We start from the raw sequence: 19,556 nt of genomic DNA on the forward strand, positions 1-19,556 counted from the left end.
AACAGCAAAAGAAAGCATTTCTGGGGCACATAATTCCAAGTTTATCTGTCATCTAGGGCTTCTGCATAAGCTTTTCCACCAGGAAAGGATTCTGCTAAAAGAGTGTTTTAATACTACTACCTTATAGAGTAAGTGCAAACTCCCTAAGGCAGTATACCAGGCTTCCCACAATCTGGCCACTGTCTGAGTGTCCAGCTTCATGCAGATTTTACATTCTAGGAATACCAAATTGCTTGCACTTCCCTAATATATTCCCTATTTTGTAGTTCAGCGCCTTTGCTTAGTTGGTTCTCTCAGCCTGAAATATCTTTCCTTACTTTCTTATCTACACCTGCCAAGCAAACTCCTAGTCACCCTAAGGCTTAGGACAGGCTTACCTCCTCCAGAAATCCTCCCTTCTACCAAGTCCCTAAGAGGAGGGTAAGGTACACCTCCTCAAGGTTCCTCCAACAGCATCTTCTGGCTCTGTCACCGCACCTATTACACTGAATTATAATTATGCATTTGAACGACTAATTCTGTAAGCTGTAAGTCAACAGCTTGTACCTTACCAGTCAATGGCCAAGCCCTAAAATAGCTCCAGCCCACAAATGAATGAACGAATATTTGATACCTAGAGATGGGGGCCACATCAGGCAAAGGAAAAAACTGGCCAAGAAATTGTAAACATACAACTTTTGTTTTGTTTTGGAACAGGAAGAAGGCCAATTTAGCTAGAGCCTCTAGAAGTGTGGTAGAACACAGAAAACCAAAATTTATTATGATTGCATTGGGAGGGGTTTAATACCAGGTCATGCATAATTCAGGAAGCAGTGGGAAACTATTCCAGCTTTTAGACCAGAGGAATGGTAGTTACTTTATGGGTCTGTCTTCTTCCTACTTCTCCCTCCAAGACATTCCACAGATTAATATTCATAACACATAGCTTTGATCATATCCCTTTCTTTCTTAAGCTTCCTTTGGTAATTACCCATTGCCAATAGCATTTTAATGACACAGATTACAGTCCTTTAGAGTAAATGAATTTCTTTCTTTCATTCTACCCCCATTTACTTGTGCTATTTATCAAATGATATTTAAAAATTGGGGCCCGTGGGTGGCTCAGTCAGTTAAGTGTCTGACTCTGGCTCAGGTCATGATCTCATGGTTTGTGGGTTTGAGCCCCGTGTGGGGTACTGTGCTGACATCTCAGAGCCTGGAGCCTGCTTCGGATTCTGTGTCTCCCTCTCTTTCTGCTCCTCTCCTGCTCACATTCTGGTCTCTCTCTCAAAAATTAATAAACATGAAAAAAACTTTAAAAACTTATTTGTCTTATTTCCACAACTGAATTTGATATGGGGGAGAAAGAGGAAGGAACTGTGTTTTATTCTTTGTAACTCCTAACTAATGAATGCATATACAGGGGCACATTATGTATCTGCTGAATAACCTGAAAATGATTCTGAATGAAATATGCCATGGGGAGTTTACCAGAGGACAAATAATAGTTGATTTTTTAGCTATTTTTTTTAGCCGTTTGCACAAAGCCTTAAGTGTTATTTTCATCAGTATATCTGAGTGTAAATATTGCTTTTCAAAAGCAGTAAAGATATTCTAAAACATTTTAAAATTGCATTATTACTACCTTGCTGCTTATATGCTAGCTCCTAGCTTTAAAAATTCCAAATACAGAAAGTAGAAACTGAATAATAGGAATTATTCTTCCTAATGACTTGGTTTTGCCGAAAGAAAGAAATCACAAATTCAGCTTTCTTCTGTATTTTTATACTGGCTGTACCTTGAAGGGTTCACGATTGTCCTCTCTGCCACTTCCCTCAGCTCCCTAATCTCTCGTTTACTTGGCCTTATCTCTTGGAGCAAAATGGAATTCAAATGGCCTCCTACGCCCTCTTTGAACTGGGGTGGTGCCAAGCCAGCTGGGGCCTTTTCTGACATCCGGGCAGGGAAGTATATTTCATAACACATCAGCAGCGTCTGTTTGGCACGATTTGCATGGAGCAATTTACTGAACCAACGAGTCATTTCTCAAGGTGATACTCCTGGCAGAATTCTCTTTCAGCATTCTTCCCAGACCTACCCTTCTGTTATAGTCTCAAATTGGTAAGGAGTGTGTTTAACACTCTTCCCATGTATATCCCCCAAGCAGACGTGTTCCCGTTTCTGACAGGAAACATGCAGAGTTAAGAGAGAGCACTAAAAGATCCCACACACTGAATACATGAGTGGTACTAGACTAATATAGTCCTCCCACATTCCAGCAGTGCCTGGCCTAGGATTCAGTTTAAATCCTTATGGAACCTCTTAATTATCTTTTGAACACAGCAGTCAACACCCTGGTGATTAGTTGATGAAGGTTTTAAACAGCATCTTTGGATAATTTTAGCAGGAAATTCCTTAAACTCCTTGTTTCAATGAATTCTAAATCTTCAATTTGAAATTCCAAGGAGAAGTGTTATACTTCTCATGATAGTGTGGGTGAAAGGTAGAAGGGTGACAGCATACTCTGGTCCTTCCACAAAAAAAATGGGTCTCTAATCTTTTCCTGTAATGAAATTAACAACATATTAAGTTTATCACTTAAGTAGCAGGTACAGCAATGGCTTTACATTTTCTTTTGGGAGAGACTTAATCCAGTTTTTTCAACTTACTGGTAGAACATACCTGTCTCAGAGCATTAAACTGTTCCTGTATCTGCTTTGTATATTCATTATCCCTTCATCATCCCTGACCCAGTCTGTGGCAGTAATCTTCACTCATTTATTTCCTTCCAATCCCTTTCAATCTACTTTCCACATGATCAACAGAGTTACTTTTTTTTTTCTTTATTTTAATTTTTTGAGAGAGAGAGAGAGAGAGAGAGAGAGAATGTGAGTGGGGGAGGGACTAACTGAGAAGGAAAGACAGAATCTTAAGCAGACTCAATGCTCAGCATGGAGCCCAACACAGGGCTCAATCTTAGGATGCTGAGGTCATGACCTGATCTGGAATCAAGAGTCAGATGCTTCACTGACTGAGCCACCCAGACGCCCCCTAGAGTTCCTTTACTAAGAAGCAAATTTGATGATGTCATTGCCCTGTTAAATACCTTTCTGTGGTCTAAATCATTTCCAGAATAACATACAAATTCTTTAGCATGGCCTAAAAGGCACTTTATTGTTCAGTTCTTGCTAGCTATCAGCTATTTTTTTCCTCTTGTAAACTTGATTCCAAGAATTCTGAAGATTTTGCAGTTTGCCAAAGAGATATGTTTCTTGAGTTTGTATCCTCATACGTACTTGGAATATCCTTCCCTCCTTCTCCTCCAGCTGAGCTTCTATTTGTCCCTAAAGACATGGCCCAATCATAAATTTCTCTGTAAAATCTTTCTTGGCATTCTTACTTTCACATCACAACCCACCCAGGCAATATGTCAGTTAATCTTTCCCTTATGGTTATAATTTTTGGAAAAAAAAATTTATTGAGGTGAAATTCACTTAACCTAAAATTAACTATTTTAAAATGAATAATTCAATGACATTTATCACATTCAAATGTTGTACAACCATCACTTCTGTCAAGTTCCAAATGACTATAGCTTTCAATTTACCTTGATGTGACCAATAAGACTACATCTTTGCAACCACAATACTGCTCAATAAATAAAAATTAATCAAATATTCAACAATGGAAAAGCAGCTTATGGATTATTTTGTTCCTTTTTTATTATCCAGTTTTAGAAAAAATATGGAATTAAGTCTCATGTTCTGGGCAGATTTATAATACAAAACGAAAAGATAGAAAAGAAGGTTCATTTCCTCTCAAATTTATATTAAGGAAATGGATATTCAGGATCAAAGTTTATAATTTACCTTTTAAAAAATTTATTGGACAAATATTTATTGAGAATTTACTTCTATGTCACGAACTGTTCTAAGCACTGAATAATACAGCATTGAATACAAAATCCCTGCCGCAAAGCTTATGTTTTCATAGGGCAAGAGATACGTAAATATAACAAATTATAAGGCATTTTAGAAGGTGGTAAAGGCTATGAAGGAAAAAAAATCAGAGCCAGGTTAATCAGACCAAAGTTTTGGGTGGAGATAGGAGGAGCAGTTGCAATTTTAAATAGGTTGGTCAGGGTAGGTCTTGTTGAGCAGGTGACAGTAAGTGAAGACTTAAAGGAGGAGAGAGAGTGAATCATTTACTATCAGAGGGATATCAAGGCCTTGAGGCAAGAATATGCTGATATGCTCTAGAATCACAACAATGCCAGAATGACTGGAGTGAGCTGCGCAAGTCTATGGCCTCTGAAACTTAGAAGAATGGACTTATCATTAACAGAGAGGGGGATGGCCTTTGGCAGGTTTGGGAGGGGAAATTAGGGACCCACCGTGAGGCATGTTAGAGTTGACTATTACATATCCAAGTAGGTGTGTATGGGCAGATGGATATATGGGTCTAGAGAAGAGAGAAGTATAGTCTTGAGATAGAAAACTCTTGGGGCGCCTGGGTGGCGCAGTCGGTTGAGCGTCCGACTTCAGCCAGGTCACGATCTCGCGGTCCGTGAGTTCGAGCCCCGCGTCGGGCTCTGGGCTGATGGCTCAGAGCCTGGAGCCTGTTTCCGATTCTGTGTCTCCCTCTCTCTCTGCCCCTCCCCCGTTCATGCTCTGTCTCTCTCTGTCCCAAAAATAAATAAACGTTGAAAAAAAAAAAAAATTAAAAAAAAAAAAAAAAAGAAAGAAAACTCGTAAGATTGGAGGAGAGTCCTAAAAAAAGTGAGGCCCTAGGACTGAACTCTGCAGCACTCCTCTGTTAAGATTTAAAGAGAAGAAGAGAAATCTGCAAAGATGACTCAGAAGGAACTGACAGAGAGGCAGGAAGAAAAGTAGGAGAGCATGAGAAGCCAGGTGGAGAAAGTGGTTCTAGAAGGAAGGAGCAAATCAACTGTAGGAAATGTCACTGACAGATTGAGTAGTATGAGAACTGAGAACTGAAGACTGGATTTAGTGACGTGGGGGTCACCAGTGAGCTTAAGAGAGCACTTTTGGCAGAGGGGTGTAAGAATCTGATGGAGGAGGTTTAAGAGACAATAAAAGGAGAGGAATTAGAGGCAATGGGTTTAAAAGTTTTCAAGAATTTTTGCTGTAAAGGGAAGCAGAGAAAGAGGTGGTAATTGGAGCTAGAAGTGAGGTTAATACAGGCTTACTTTTGCTTTTAAAATGGGAAAAATAATAGCATACTGATGGGGAATGATCCAGTAGAGAGCAAAAAATTCAAGCTGTAAAAGAAGCAGGGGAGGATTGCTAGTGATTCCTCCTGGAATAGGCAAGAAGGAATGGAACGTGTGCACCTGGAGGGGCTGACCACGGTTGAACTGTAGTTCAACCACAGTTAAAGGAGACAAATACAGGCATCGGTGGCGGATGGGCAGACACAGTGCATGCTAATGAAGTGTGCATAAATTCTCTGCTGGGTGCTTGAATTTTTCTCAGTGAAATAAGCAGCAAAGTAACCAGCTATAAGAGGGTAATAGAGAAAGGATTAGAACAGAGGAGGTGTGAAAAAAATCACTTTAGAAGTCATTTTGGATCGTGCTACTCAAAAGTGCGGTCCAAGGTCTTATGCTGTTCTGCAAACTGTTTGTTACTGGTTTGCAATAAATAATTTAACAGTACAGAAACAGAAGTGTGCCTCGTGTGATCAATGGGTTTGTTTCATTGTACAGCAACACTTTGCATGAACATGCATAATTTTCATAATTTTATTTCTTCTTTTCTTATGATTATTCGGCACATATTTGTTGAATCGTGATTTCATTTTAGTTAAATCTAATTAAAAATTCGGGCTTATGTTTTTTATGTCTTTTTAAAATGTCATTTTTCTTAACTATTCACTTCATTGTATTTTGTTCACAGTCAAGTGGAGAAAAAACTAGTCCTTCACCATACACAGACTGAGAAGAACTAGTCCAGGAGAGCTGGACAAAATTAAGCTAAGACATGTTTTGGGATTGCCAAGCAGCTAAATTAGGGGTTTACATGAGGATTGCAACCATTAGTTTAAAGAGTGTCAGTATGATGGAGTGGTCTTGTCCAGGCATGTTACATTGCACGGAATCAGGGCAGGATAGATGAGGGGCAGGATTTAACTGAGTCATCACCATTGCCAAAAGAGCATGATAATGTAAGAGAAGGGCAAGGGAATAGTATGCAAGGGGTGAGTAGAATGGCTATGAAAATGAGGCAGACTGAAGAGGGGAGATTGGACATTAGAGGTATGAGGGGCAGAAAAGCTTACAGCATCAATGGAAAATAGGTTCCAAAAGGACTGAAGGATTGTTAGAATAAGTAATGAGCTAGGAAGACAGAAGGTGATGATTAGAGTGTAAAACACATGGAACTGAGAGTAAGAAGAAATTATAGCAATGAGGTGGGGTAGAGGAAAATATTCTTCGAGGAAAGGAGGTCAAGGAACTGAGAACCAGTGTGTTAGAAGCATCTCTGAAGATTTAATCCACAAATTAAGGCTGAAGTAGTGTTGAAGATAATGAGCCAGGTGCTCAAATCAACAAAAAATGACAAGTAATGACTAGGGGTTGGAACATGACTATAAGAGGAGACTCAGGATTTGGACTTTTTAGGGAGGGAGGACAGGAATCAGTCATGAAAGAGGAAGGACACCTAGTACAGGCATTGAGGTATGAGGGCTGTGGGAAGAAAAACAGCCAGCCCTTGATAGGACTTCACAGAAGACAGTGTGTTCAGAGAAGTTACAGGTTCTCATGAAACCAAGAAGTTAAGGGATGCCTACAAAGAACTGGTAGAAGAAACAGCTGATTTTGCTGATGACGGACTGTGAGTTGCAGAGGGTATAGCGATAGGGTTTTAAGTGGTAGGAAAAGATGAGTAGAAGGCAGGGACAGAAAGGAGAAAGGGGGATTTGCAGACACATGCAGAGTGTGGGAGATGAGGGGTTCCCCAATGTCCGGGGCTATTCTTGATGACTGGCATAAAAAGGAATACAGTACATAAGATACTGTTGTAGAAAATTATTCCTCATGAACGGTTATTTTATGAGACAAAAGGGGGCCCAGGCTTGGAATACTCAACTGATCAGTAATCTCTCATCAGTGGATTTTATCTTGGTTCTAGATGTGGCATGTATCTATGCTCTTCCCTTATGGTCTCTCTATCCTTATGCTATTTAATTTCTTACAGTACACTCTAAATTGAATAAAAGTTAGGTAAGGGCAGAAAGACAGCAAATGATCTGTGTATCATATCACTCTGATGTGGCTGATTATTATTAACAACTCTGATAAATGGCTGCTGACAAAGTAGGCTGACTAAAACGAACATTTTCAATTATCTGTGTATTCAGAGTGGATAACTAGAAATCTTCTATACTAACATTCATTCTACCACTTTTTATTATATGTTTCTATGAACATGGAAACTTGTACTAGACTATCCTAGAAAAGGCTGACCTTTATTATTTTAATAAAATTTAATAATATTAAAATACTGGAAAAAGGTTATGGGTATGGAGATGGTAACAAAAACAAAGGATATTTTTCAATGGCTGGAGAAAAATAATAAGCAAGGGCTTCAGAGAGAGCATATTAGCTAGGCCCTCACAAGTAAGAACTGTTTATTAAAATAGAAACTAAAATTCTTTTGTTATTCCCTTGGTTTTACTATTAAAGACAGTTGAGTAAGAGAAGGGATAGAAAAGAAAAGAGAAGAGGAGAGAAGAGAAAAGGGAGATAGGGATCCGCAGCTGGGAACTAAGAAATGTATTTGCTGTTCACTGCTTCCCCTGAACTCATTTTTTGGGAATGATGACCTACTAGATTGATATTCTACCTACAGCTTTTTAGATATTTACATATATTTTGGGCAATTAATCTTTGCCCTTTGTTGAATCAGATCTTTTCTTCTTCCCTCCCATTATCTCTCTTCTTTGTCAAGATCATATTCACTCATTTTTTTACGTCGTGGAGGTGGAGAGTGAAACCATTTTATGGACCTACCAAACCAGAATGCTATCAACTATCTGAAAAATCACCAATAAGCAAATGAGTTATTTGGATGTGGAAGGATGTGTACATTTTAACGGTCTGAGTAAAGTAGCAAATGGTATATGATAAGTTCAAGGGCTTTTTAATTTGGCGGGAGAGAAAGTTCACCTAGAACCCGATGCCTATGCTAGTTACATTCCATCAGCCCCTCCAGATGCACTCTCTGCCCTTCTCTCCCTCGCTGTGTGTTTCAGAAAGCAAACCTCAACAAAACACATGAAGAGCAATATTTTTCCCTCTGGCTTCAAGTTAGATTTGGCCAGTAGGTAACAACTGACAAGAAACCAGAAGGCAGGAAAAGTGCTGGAGTGTTTATTCCCCTTTGCTTCCTCCTTGCTGGCTGCTGATGTTCGGGTAGAAGCTGTGCTCTTTTGTGTAGCACCACAGCCACTGTCATAGCCCCCACATGTAACCGTTCTTTGGTTTCCAGAAGCACTGCTCTCTTCCTTTGCCCTGGAAGTCTAGGGTCATAACTGCTTTCTGCTGTTACTACTTCATGGCGCTTCACACTCTTTGGTGGGCCCCTTATGCTGCCCACATCTCTGTCAACAGACCCTTTATTAACCTCTTTCAATTAGTCCCCTGACAGTGCCATTTATTACCTGCTAGTTGCTACACTGACATCACTTCCAGTAGCCTTTCTGGGTGATTTTGGGGGCCAGGTCTACACAATCCCATCTGTCATCATTCCAAATTTCTCAACTCAATATCTATTTCACAATTCCTTAGTGAAAATCCACCCTTATCTTGTTGAACTCGCTTCTTCATGATGAGTGTAATCATTATGATGCGAGCAGCCCTTTAGACTTACAGGCATACCGTAGAGACATTTCAGGTTCTGCTCCAGACCAATGCAACAAAACAAGACAAATGAATTTTTGGTTTGCCCACAGATATATGTTATGTTTACATTATACTCTATTAAATGTGCAATAGCATTATATCTAAAAACCAACGTACATACCTTAATTTTAAGATACTTTATTAGCAAATAATGCTAGCCATCATCTGAGCTTTCAGTGAGTCGTAATCTTTTGGCTGGTGGAGGATCTTGCCTCCACGTGGATGGCTGCTGCCAATCAGGACGGTGGTGGCCGAAGGATGGGGTGACTGCGGCAATTTCTTAAAATAAGACAGCAATGCAATTTGCCACATCAATGGCCTCTTCCTTTCTCTACAGACTTCTCTGTAGCATTTGGTGCTGTTGGATAGCTTTTTACCCACAGTAGAACCTCTTTTAAAACTGGGGTCAGTGCTTTCAGACACCGCCGTTGCTTTATCCACTAAGTTTATGTAATACTCTCAGTCCTTTGTAGTCATTTCAACAATCTTCACGGCATCTTCCCCCAGGAGTAGATTTCACCTCAAGAAACCACTGTCTTTGCTCATCCCTAAGAAGCAACTCGTCATCCACTCAAGTGTTATCATGAGATTGCAGTAATTCGGTCCCGTCTACAGGCTCCGCTTCCAGGTCAAGTTCTCTGGCTAGTTCTGTGATATCCACAGGTGCTTCCTCTCAAGTCTTGAATCCCTCAGAGTCATCCATGAGGGTTGGACTCACCTTGTCCCAAACTCCTGTTAATGTGGGCATTTTGACCTCTTCCCATGAATCACAAATGCTCTTTTTATATTTTTTTGAGAGAGAATGAGAGGGCACAAGTGAGCGAGCGGCAGAGAGAGAGAGAGAGGCAAAGAAGTGGAGCTCAACCAGGGGCTTGGAATCACAAGTGTTCTCATTGGCATCTAGAATGGTGAATCTTTTCCAGAAGGTTTTCAATTTACTTTACACAGATCCATCTTTGGCAGGTGCAGCCTTATGAAATGTATTCCTTCCTTCCTTCCTCCTTCCCTCCCTCCCTCCCTTATGAAATGTATTCCTAAAGAATTAGACTTGAAGGTTGAAATGACTCCGTGATCCATGGGCTGCAGAATGAATGCTGTGTCAGCATGAAAGCAACATGAACCTTGCCGTGCATCCCCATCAGGCCTCTGGGCGACCAGGTGCATTGTCAGCGAGCAGTCACATTCTGAAAGGAAACGTCTTTCCTGAGCAGGTCTCAACAGCGGGCCTAAAATATTCAGGAAGCCATGTTGTAAACAGATGTGCTGTCACCTAGGCTTGTTGTTCCGTTTCTAGAGCACAGCCAGAGTGGATATAGCATGATTCGTATGGGCCCTAGGGTTTTCAGAATGGTGAACGGGCACTGGCTTCAACTTCAAGTCACCAACTGCATGAGCCCCTACCAAGAGAGTCAGCCTGTCCTTGCAGGCTCTGAGGCCAGGATCGACTTCTCCCCTCTGCCTATGAAAGTGCCAGCCTTCTTTGTAGCCTTCTTCCCATAGAAGGCTGTTCCCTCCGCACTGAAAACCTGCCGTGTGCTGCGGCCACCTTCAGGAACGATCCTGGCTAGACCTTCTGGATAACCTGCTGCGGCTTTTGCATCAGCGCTTGCTGCTTACCCTTGTACTTTTATGTTTTGGAGGTGGCTTCTTGCCTGCCTTAACCCTCATCAACCAACCTCTGCTCGCTTCCAACTTTTCTTCTGCAGCCTCCTCACCTCTCTCAGCCTTCACGGCCTTGGTGTGGAACAGACTCTGGCTGAAGGGAATGTAACGGCTGGTTTGACCCTCTGTGCAGACCACGGAAACTTTCTCTGTATCAGCAATAAGGCTGTTTCGCTTTCTTATCACGTGTGCGTGCCCTGGAGTAGCACGCTTAATTTCCTCCAACGACTTTTCCTTTGCATTCATAACTTGGCGGACTCTTTGGGGCACAAGGCCTAGCTTTCAGCCTCATTTGGCATTCAACGTGCCTTCCTCACTAGGCTTAAGCATTTCGAACTTTTCATTTAAAGTGTGAGATATGCGAGTCTTCCTCTCACGTGAACACCTAGAGGTCATTGTTGGGTTATTAACTGGCCTATTTCAATATTGTCATGTCTCAGGGAAAAGACTCCAGAGAAGAGGGAGAGGGATGGGAACAGCCAGTCCAGTCGATGGAACAGTCAGAATACACACACTTACCAATTAAGTTCACCATCTTATGTGGGTGTAGTTCATGGTGCCTTAAAGCAATTACAATAGTAATCTCAAAGATCACCGATCACAGATCACCATAACAAATATAATAATAATGAAAACGTTTGAATGATCATTACCAAAATGCGACAGAGAAGCAAGAAGCGAGCAAATGCTGTTGGAGATATGGCGCTGACAGCCTTGCTCAAGACAGGATTGCCACAAATCCCCATTTTTAAAACGTGCTACTGCTAAGTGCATTACAGCAAAGCTCAATAAAAGGAGTTTTGCCCATTTCCATAAATGCCACATATCAAGTGCAAATAAAAACCAGATTTCGGGAATTTGGCCAGAAGGAGAAGCGGCTTTCCTCGGTGACACCCATCTCACCTCCTTCTCCTTGTTGAGCAGCACCAGCTGGCTGTCCGTGAGGATGCAGTACCTCCGCTCCCACGTCGTCGTTTCCGTGTAGGGTGACTGGCCGCAAGACAGACGATGCGTGGGTGGCCCCTTCACATCTGGGTGACAAACATGAAAAACAAAAGTGAGAATGCATTATCATGCTGACTTAGGTAGACCAGGATCTCAAATGTAAGATTCTCCAAAACCATATTAAATAAAGAGTTTCAAACATGAACCTAAATGGTAAATTGAAAACTTCACTTCCTCTTAATAAAAACTGTTCTACAGAGGGGAAAATAGGCCGTTTAGTCTGCAGGAAAGAAGGCTGAAACACTAGGAGGATTTGTTAGCACAAACTTGACACAGTAATGACCATGGTACATGTACTACAACAATGGGAAGTTGCTTCAGAGCTAAACTAACATCATTCAAAATGGTGGGGGGGGGGGGGAGTGACTCAGAGAAGAACAAAAGACAGAACCTCTAATCTTTAGGAAGAAATGGTGTCGCATGTACACTTCGAGACTACTGCTGACCCCACTCAAGAGAATGAAAATATTAACCGCCAGTGTCTTCAAAATGGCTTTATTTCTAGTCACGCATGAGAATTAAAAAAATATTTAAACTATAGCATCATATTACCACTAGAGGCCAGTAAGATCTTAAAAACACAGAAAGCAGTTTCTGCAAGGAAAGATCCAAACATATTACCATCATGTCTCTTACAGGTGGAGGTACATATCAGAGCTAAATGTCTAACTCTTCTCAAATGTCTCATTTCCCTATTAAATACCAAGTGGTTATGATTACTTCGTTACTTTAAAATTCTTTGATACAAACTGTTCACTCATTTGGGCTGCTACACAACATGGAACACATCTTAATCAAAAGTACACATTAGATCCATTAAATAAGGCTTTACGACAGTTGAATATTAAAAGTTCTTTAGCCAACGAAGGACTAATTCCTGTCAGGATTATACTGAAGAGATAATTTTAAATGCATTATTTATTACTATTCAGTTGTTTTCCCAGAGGAGCATCTCAAACTGGAGAAATTAGAAAACAAACACCCATGAGGGCAGGAGAGTTATAAATCAAAAATAAACGCATTTTATCTATTACACAAGTGTTTTCATTAGTATTACTGTCTATAGACTTTTAGGGTTTTTTAAATGTTTATTTAGTTTTGAAAAAGAGACAGAGAGAGCAGGGGAGGTGAAGAGAGGGAGTACAGAGGATCTGAAGAAGGCTCTGCACTGACAGCAGAGAGCCCAATGTGGGGCTCGAACCCACGAACCACAAGATCATGACCTGAGCCACAGTCAGATGCTTAAGCAACAGAGCTACAGGGGCCCCAAGATTTTTTTTTAAGAGAGAGAGCTTGAGCCAGGGAGAGGAGAAGGAGGGAACAGAGAGAGAGGGAAAGAGAGAGACAGAGACAGAGAGACACAGAAAATCTTAAGCAGGCTCCACACTCAGCGCAGAGGCACCATGTGGGACTTGATCCCACAACCCAGGAACATGACCAGAGCCAAATCAAGGGTCAGACGCTCAACCAACTGAGCCACCCAGGAGCCCCAGACTTTTAGTTTTTTCAATCACAGTCTGACAGGTATGGCTTCAAGGAGATACAAATAATGTCCTAGGTATCTTATACTAGAATCACCCAAATATGCAATGGTATAGCTGGAGTTCTGTCGGAAATAAACAAGGCAGGACTAGGACACTTAGATGAATGGCTTTTTTTGCACTGTCTTGTGTGACCAATATTATCTTCAGTGCTCCTTCTGGCTTAACTTCCTTTGCTTTCTAAAAATCTATTTAAATGCGTTGCTCTGCATATGTAGGCAAGCTTATCAGCTACCCTCCAAATAATTCACAGAACCCACGTTACTTACTAGGGCTCAGCTGGAGATGTTACTAAATCTTAGCTCACTGCCTCTCCTCTTCTGTGTCTATCTCCTCTGCGCTATGCACAGCAGTATTTGCTACACATCTAGCTTCTCCATTCCACAAACTCTCTCTTCCCCGCCCTCAACTCCTCCCCTTGTGTTCTAACAGAGCATCGAAAATTATTTTTATTTGTTTTGAAAATTATTCTAAAGTTTTCTTTATACTTCCACATTTCCTGAATTTATCACAAAAAGCTTGAAAGAAGCTGACTCTTAATCCTCTTTGACACATATGGAAGATTCTTGCCTGTACTTAAAAACCATGTCAAAGCTGATTTTCTTCACGATTTGGACAAACAAATGGGTTAGATTTTTACCACAATGTAGGCCTATTTTTAGAGTCAAGTACCAACTCCACTTCAACACAGAGGGATGCACCTACTTTATGTGGAAATGTGGTGGTTTTGTGGCCTAGACAAGTTTTCATTCAAATGACTAACCTTCTTACGTAAGTTAGTCGTGGGTGACCTACTGCCCACTGTAATTTAATTTGAACAGCAATTTTGTGATCTATACTAAGCAAGAAGACGGTGATAAACTCCATAAAAATTAGAATACAGGACACTATATTTATAGCATAATGCAGGTTTCCTGACAAAATATAAATCTGGATCAGAACTGAAATTAAGAAAACCTACATTCCCTTCCCTGTGTCATCCTGAGTAATTCTCTTAAAGTCTCACTGTCTGATGTTCTCCCTTTCTCCAATCTTGGGCTTTGCTCCTAGTTTCTTCATGGTACTGTGAAACAAGACAATGTTTCACACAGTATTTTGGGACCCCAAACTATTCCTCCCCAGTGTGACAGGTAGAATGAAGTAGGGAGTAATGTCGCCCTATCTAAAATGTTCTGTCTGTCTGAATGATGAGACTGGCTAATGCTGTTATAAATTTTGTAGTTTCACATTTATTATTTAATACCCACTTAAAAAAAATCACATTGTAAAACTGTATACCAAGGAATAAAACAAGAAAGAAGTTAGAATAAGTGATTTGGGGGGGGTTCTTTTTAGCTCTTCTGAATTAAGGCTTAAAAGGCATTTAAAAAACAAGATAAAATAAGATTTTAAAATAACCTATAGATTTAATTTGTTCAGTTTATCATGTCCTCTTTTCCATGGTTAAATGAAGATTTAACAGTAAAACCTATCTACTAAGACTATATTACCACAGGACAAGCTCACCTTACCAATACGACCCACCAAGCAACCAATCTCTCTTTCCCTCTCTTTTCCTCTCCACCCCCACACCCACCCCCTACTCTAGTAACATACTTCTAACTTCTGACTTCCAATTATATTTAGTGTCTAAAGATCACCAGAGAAAAGGATAACATAGAATTACAAGTAAGAATCTTAATAGCAAGACTGGAAATAATTTTGCTTTGCAGTGCCCCTGTCCTATAAGAATACTAAGGGCACTGGACGCTGGATTTATTATAAAAACTGAATAATTTCAGAAGCAATAAAAAGCATCTGAGTTTACTCAATGGGTCTTTTTGAAAAGTACTTCTCTAAACGGGCTATTGTCTTGTGGACTAGTAACTCTCAAATTTTTTTGATCTCAAGATCCCTTTAAACTCTTAAAATTATTGAAGACTTCAAAGAATTTTTTATAGGAGCCATATTTAATATTTACCATATTAGATATTAAAACTAAGAAATATTTAAAATATTTATTCATTAAATGATAAGACACCTACTGCATATTAATATAAATAACACATTTTTAATGAAATGTAACTATTTTCCAAAACAAAATACGTGAGAGCAGTGGCCTTGTTTTAAGTTTTGCAAATCTTTTTTAAAGTCTGGCTGAATGGGAGACAGCTGGATTCTTATATCTGTTACAGCATTCAATATATTTATGTCGCTTTGGTTGAAATATATGAAGAAACTCTGAATCACTCAGATATGCAGTTGGAAGGAAAGAGTTGTTTGTTTTTTTAATTTTTTAAATGTTTATTTATTTTTGAGAGAGCGTGAGCGGGGGAGGAGCAGAGAGAGAGAGGGAGACACAGAATCTGAAGCAGGCTCCAGGCTCCGAGCTGTCAGCACAGAGCCCGACACGGGGCTCAAATTCACAAACCGCAAGATCATGACCTGGGCCGAAGTCGGATGCTTAATGGACTGAGCCACCCAGGCGCCCCAGGGAAGAGTATTTCAATAGCATTTTTAGATAAATGTGGATCATCTTTTTTAATACTAATCCAAAACCTGACAAGAGGATGCTTCTTAACAGTGAGTGAAATGTGGAATGTGACACCACAGCAATGAACTTTTCATGCTCGGCTATGTTAAAAATCATTGGTGTACCTTACCCTTTGAATGGATTTTCAATGCATATGTATGAGTTTTTAACATTATGCACTGATCATTTCCAAAACATTGGTTCATTTAGTTTTGCAGATCTTCCAAATTATGACACCTTCCATCATGTAATGTGAAAAAATCACATTCATTAATCTTCAGAAAAGTCTTGACTTTATCATAGAAGTCTTTACTGGGAAGCTATCAAGCATTTTTCGTCTTGGATTTTATCATCAGCAATAAATACTGTTGGTTTTTTCCCTCTAAATGAAAGGTTTCTGTCTTTCTTTTTCCAGAAAATATCTGTCAAATAACCAACACAAAAGAACTATAGTTCGTCTTGCAGTTGTGTTTCAGGTAAAAATGGTGTTCAGTGAAAACCAGTGGCAAGTTCAGCTTTCAACCCAACTTGTGCAGAACGCCCTCGGTTTGATAACCATCGTACTTCAGCCGGCAGCTCGTGAGCGCTTCCCGCGTCATCAGACAGAATGTTTAAAAAATGTGAACTCTAGCATTGAGATTTAACAAAATTAAGGACTTTCACTGAGTTCTCAAGGACTTCCCAGCCGTTTTCCCCCTACTATGCGGCAGAGGAGAATGCGGTGACTCCTAATACAGTTTGGTGCGGCCGCTTTGATTCCTGCGACTGCATTGGTGGTTTTACTCAAAATTGCCTCTACATCATCAATGTAAAAGTCAACACAGTCATTTTTTTGTTTTTGTTTTGTTTTGTTTTTTTAAGGTAATTTGACTGTGAAAATAGTTTTACCCTAACAGATCAGGGGGATCCTCGGGTTGTAGGGTTCCGCAGACCATGCTTTAAAAACCACTGCTTAGACAACAGGAAGCCGATGAGGATTCTGCGGAAGTCTGGCAATAGCTTGCTAGGATGAAGTAAGTAGAATACAAACCTCAGGTCTTATATAATGGATGGGAGACTAATGTAACAGCCTGGCAAGGGATAATTGGGGTCACAGACTGGTGAAATAGAAAGGGATCATGTGAACCTGATTTTGAAATAGGAATTTAGTAAGGGAAGTCCAAAACAAAGTTTTTCAAAACAGGAATAAGAACATTTAAAGGGAAGCTTTTGAATTGGAGTTGAATTAGAAGGATTCAATTAATCCATTATATCCAAATCACTTAAAAATGACATGGAAAATACCAGATTACTTTGTCTACCTGTCAATCTATGCATCAAACCCTGGGCTTCTTCAAGCGCTGATATGAACTTAGTAACTATCTGGCAAGGAAACAACAATTTTCTTGTGTGTAACCCTTCCTCATAATCCTTCCTTATAAGTATAGAAGGGAGCTTCATAGCCTGTCCCATCACTTGACAAAGATGAACAAAAATGATACAACTGAGCTGGAAATTCTACTAGATACAGTCTACAACTAGCCTCACTGTGATTTTCTCTAAGAGGGTAAGCATCTTCTGGTCTCTTCCAGACTTACAAAGAAAGCATCTCAAAAGACTTACAGTAGGGAAGTAAATAAAGGGATCTGCCTTGAGGCAGAAGTAGGGGTTAAGGCGAATGGAAAAGAACAAGTCCATGACCCAAATATGGAGAATGTCAAAGAGAAAACTGCTGTGGGAAATTTTACTTTTGTATCATACAGCTCCTTAAAGTTCATCTGAGTTGCTTTTGGATCACATCATTTACTAGTCACTTGTTCTTTTAAAATCCCAACATTGTTAGTTAAATGCAATTGAAATTGGTAAAATCCGAAACCTGTTTACTGCCATCCAAAGAAAGCTTTATAGAGTATTCTATAGGGACACTTTTCGAGCTAACACAGTCCCTAGTGTTTCATTCAATCTCAATAGACTGATTGAATTCTTAGTACCAACTTAAAGATAGAATTAAAGATAGAATTCTTTCATTGATTCTTAGTACCAACTTAAAAAAATTAAATTAAATTAAAATAAAATAAAACATAGCTTTGGGAAATCTATCTATAGGTGAGATTTTAATACATTAAAAGAGAAGCACATTTCTAGCATGGAGTTGTTGTAAACCTCAGAGGTCTGAACTGCTTGGAAAGATCTATATTTTCATGTGTGTGTGTTTATTTCCACGCCAGATCCAACCCAGATTAATGGCAAGTTCTTCCCAACATTCAAATTTCAATTATCAGACTTGTTTCCTTTCTGAATTTGATTAGAATTCAAAGTCAACGTATACACATTACTTTATAAAGTCTTAGAACTGGAGTGGCCACTTTCTTATAGAAGTAAAAATATATCTAAATAATTGTAAAACAGAGCTATGTTACTTAAGCTAGCTAAGAATATGTCAACTTCCCTAACTACACAAAGGGCTATTTTTCTCTTCACCAAAATGTTCAAAATAATTTTGACAGAAGTTCAAGTATCATTTATATCCACAGGCCAACTAACAAGCTATATTTTTTAAAGATGGTTCTTTATTTTTCTAATAAATAATAAAACCCTTGCCATGCCATACAGCTTTAAAAACGTGGTATCTTCTTGGCTATCTTCTGCAGGCAATTTCTGCTGCAAGAGAAGAAATGTTAGAGTTGCCACGTGACGATGATTTTAATCATAATCATAACGTCTGTAACATGCTGTTCAGCAGCCCGCTGATGTTGGAAATATATGACGAAATCATTTTATAAATGTGTTAATGCTATCTGTTTAGGACTTAGTGTGGCTGCCATCAATTATTGCATCAATATATTTTAAGTCACTCTCTTTCATGCTTAAAGTATTGAAAGGAAACACAAAACCAACCAGAATATTAAGATAAAGTTTGATTTTATTTATTTTGTCCCCTCATTACATTTCCACCCTCCATATTCCTTCAAAATGTCAGAAAATAAGCAAATTCCAGACTTCCAGAATAAGCAAACAAAATTTTTCTTAGAATAACTATCCAGACATTAAATTATTGGCTATGAACTCTGCTTTGTCCTGACATGCAGTGAGCCCTTGGGCTGGCAAATTACATTACAGTGCATACAAATCAATGGCCCCAGTAGATTTAAATATAGTCACGCTCACCTTGGTGAGTAATAAGGATACTAAGTAATAAATGATTCAACATGTTTAAGATATAAAATCATACTAGGTCAGAACTGTTTGCCTTTATGGAAATACACTTTAGTCTTCATCATAAATTCACTGTAAGACCATAACTGTTTATCGAAACAAATTCATGTTGTGTCTTTTATTCTTAGCTAACGATTTTAGTTTCCTTCTCAGTTATGAAGGCTTAATTGCCACTACTTGATCACTAGTGTCTAATCAGTAAACCCCCTATGCTCACCATCACCCATTTTTTTAATCTTTTGTTTTTGAGAGAGAGAGAGAGAGTGCGCGCGCGCACAAGCGGGGGAGGTGCAAAGAGAAGGAGGACAGAGGACCCAAAGTGGGCTCTGCGCTAACAGCAGCAAGCCCAATGCAGGGCGCCAACTCACGAACCCCAAGATCATGACCTGAGCTGAAGTCAGACGCTCAACCAACTGAGCCACCCAGGCACCCCGCACTATCACCCTTTTTAAGAGAAAGGGAAGGCAGGTAGGAGACAGCACATGACACTCTCTGGTGAGTAACTTCCTTTAGACTAAGATTTGCAAAGGGTCCCTTTGCTGCCTCGCTCTCAGTCTCTCAGCAGCACCAGGGCCTAAGCATAGGTTTTCTACCTCTGTTCCATCACAGGGCAGAGTTACCTGTAATAAGTATTAAAATGTAATAAGTTCCTGGAAGGCCTGACATTTATAGTAGACAATCAGATGTTTGATAAAGGTTAACACTTCCCTTTTTAGAAGAACTTTTTTTTTCTTTT

At 39.7% G+C, this 19,556-nt stretch overlaps 1 protein-coding gene across 4 annotated transcripts in view; it reads right to left on the reverse strand.

The window, feature by feature from the left end:
* Positions 1-19,556, reverse strand: part of RASAL2 (RAS protein activator like 2) — a 357,686-nt gene that overhangs the window by 168,272 nt on the left and 169,858 nt on the right. For all 4 annotated transcript variants that reach the window (XM_047076953.1, XM_047076952.1, XM_047076951.1 and 1 more), the window contains exon 2: positions 11,471-11,598. In XM_047076953.1, the coding sequence (XP_046932909.1) occupies positions 11,471-11,598 (128 nt within the window). The remainder of the gene's footprint in view (positions 1-11,470; positions 11,599-19,556) is intronic.

This window comes from Lynx rufus, unplaced genomic scaffold, assembly GCF_022079265.1.
Source record: "Lynx rufus isolate CCGP_SWC_20201006 ecotype Redwood Valley unplaced genomic scaffold, mLynRuf1.p SCAF_15, whole genome shotgun sequence".
NCBI classification, from domain to species: domain Eukaryota; kingdom Metazoa; phylum Chordata; class Mammalia; order Carnivora; family Felidae; genus Lynx; species Lynx rufus.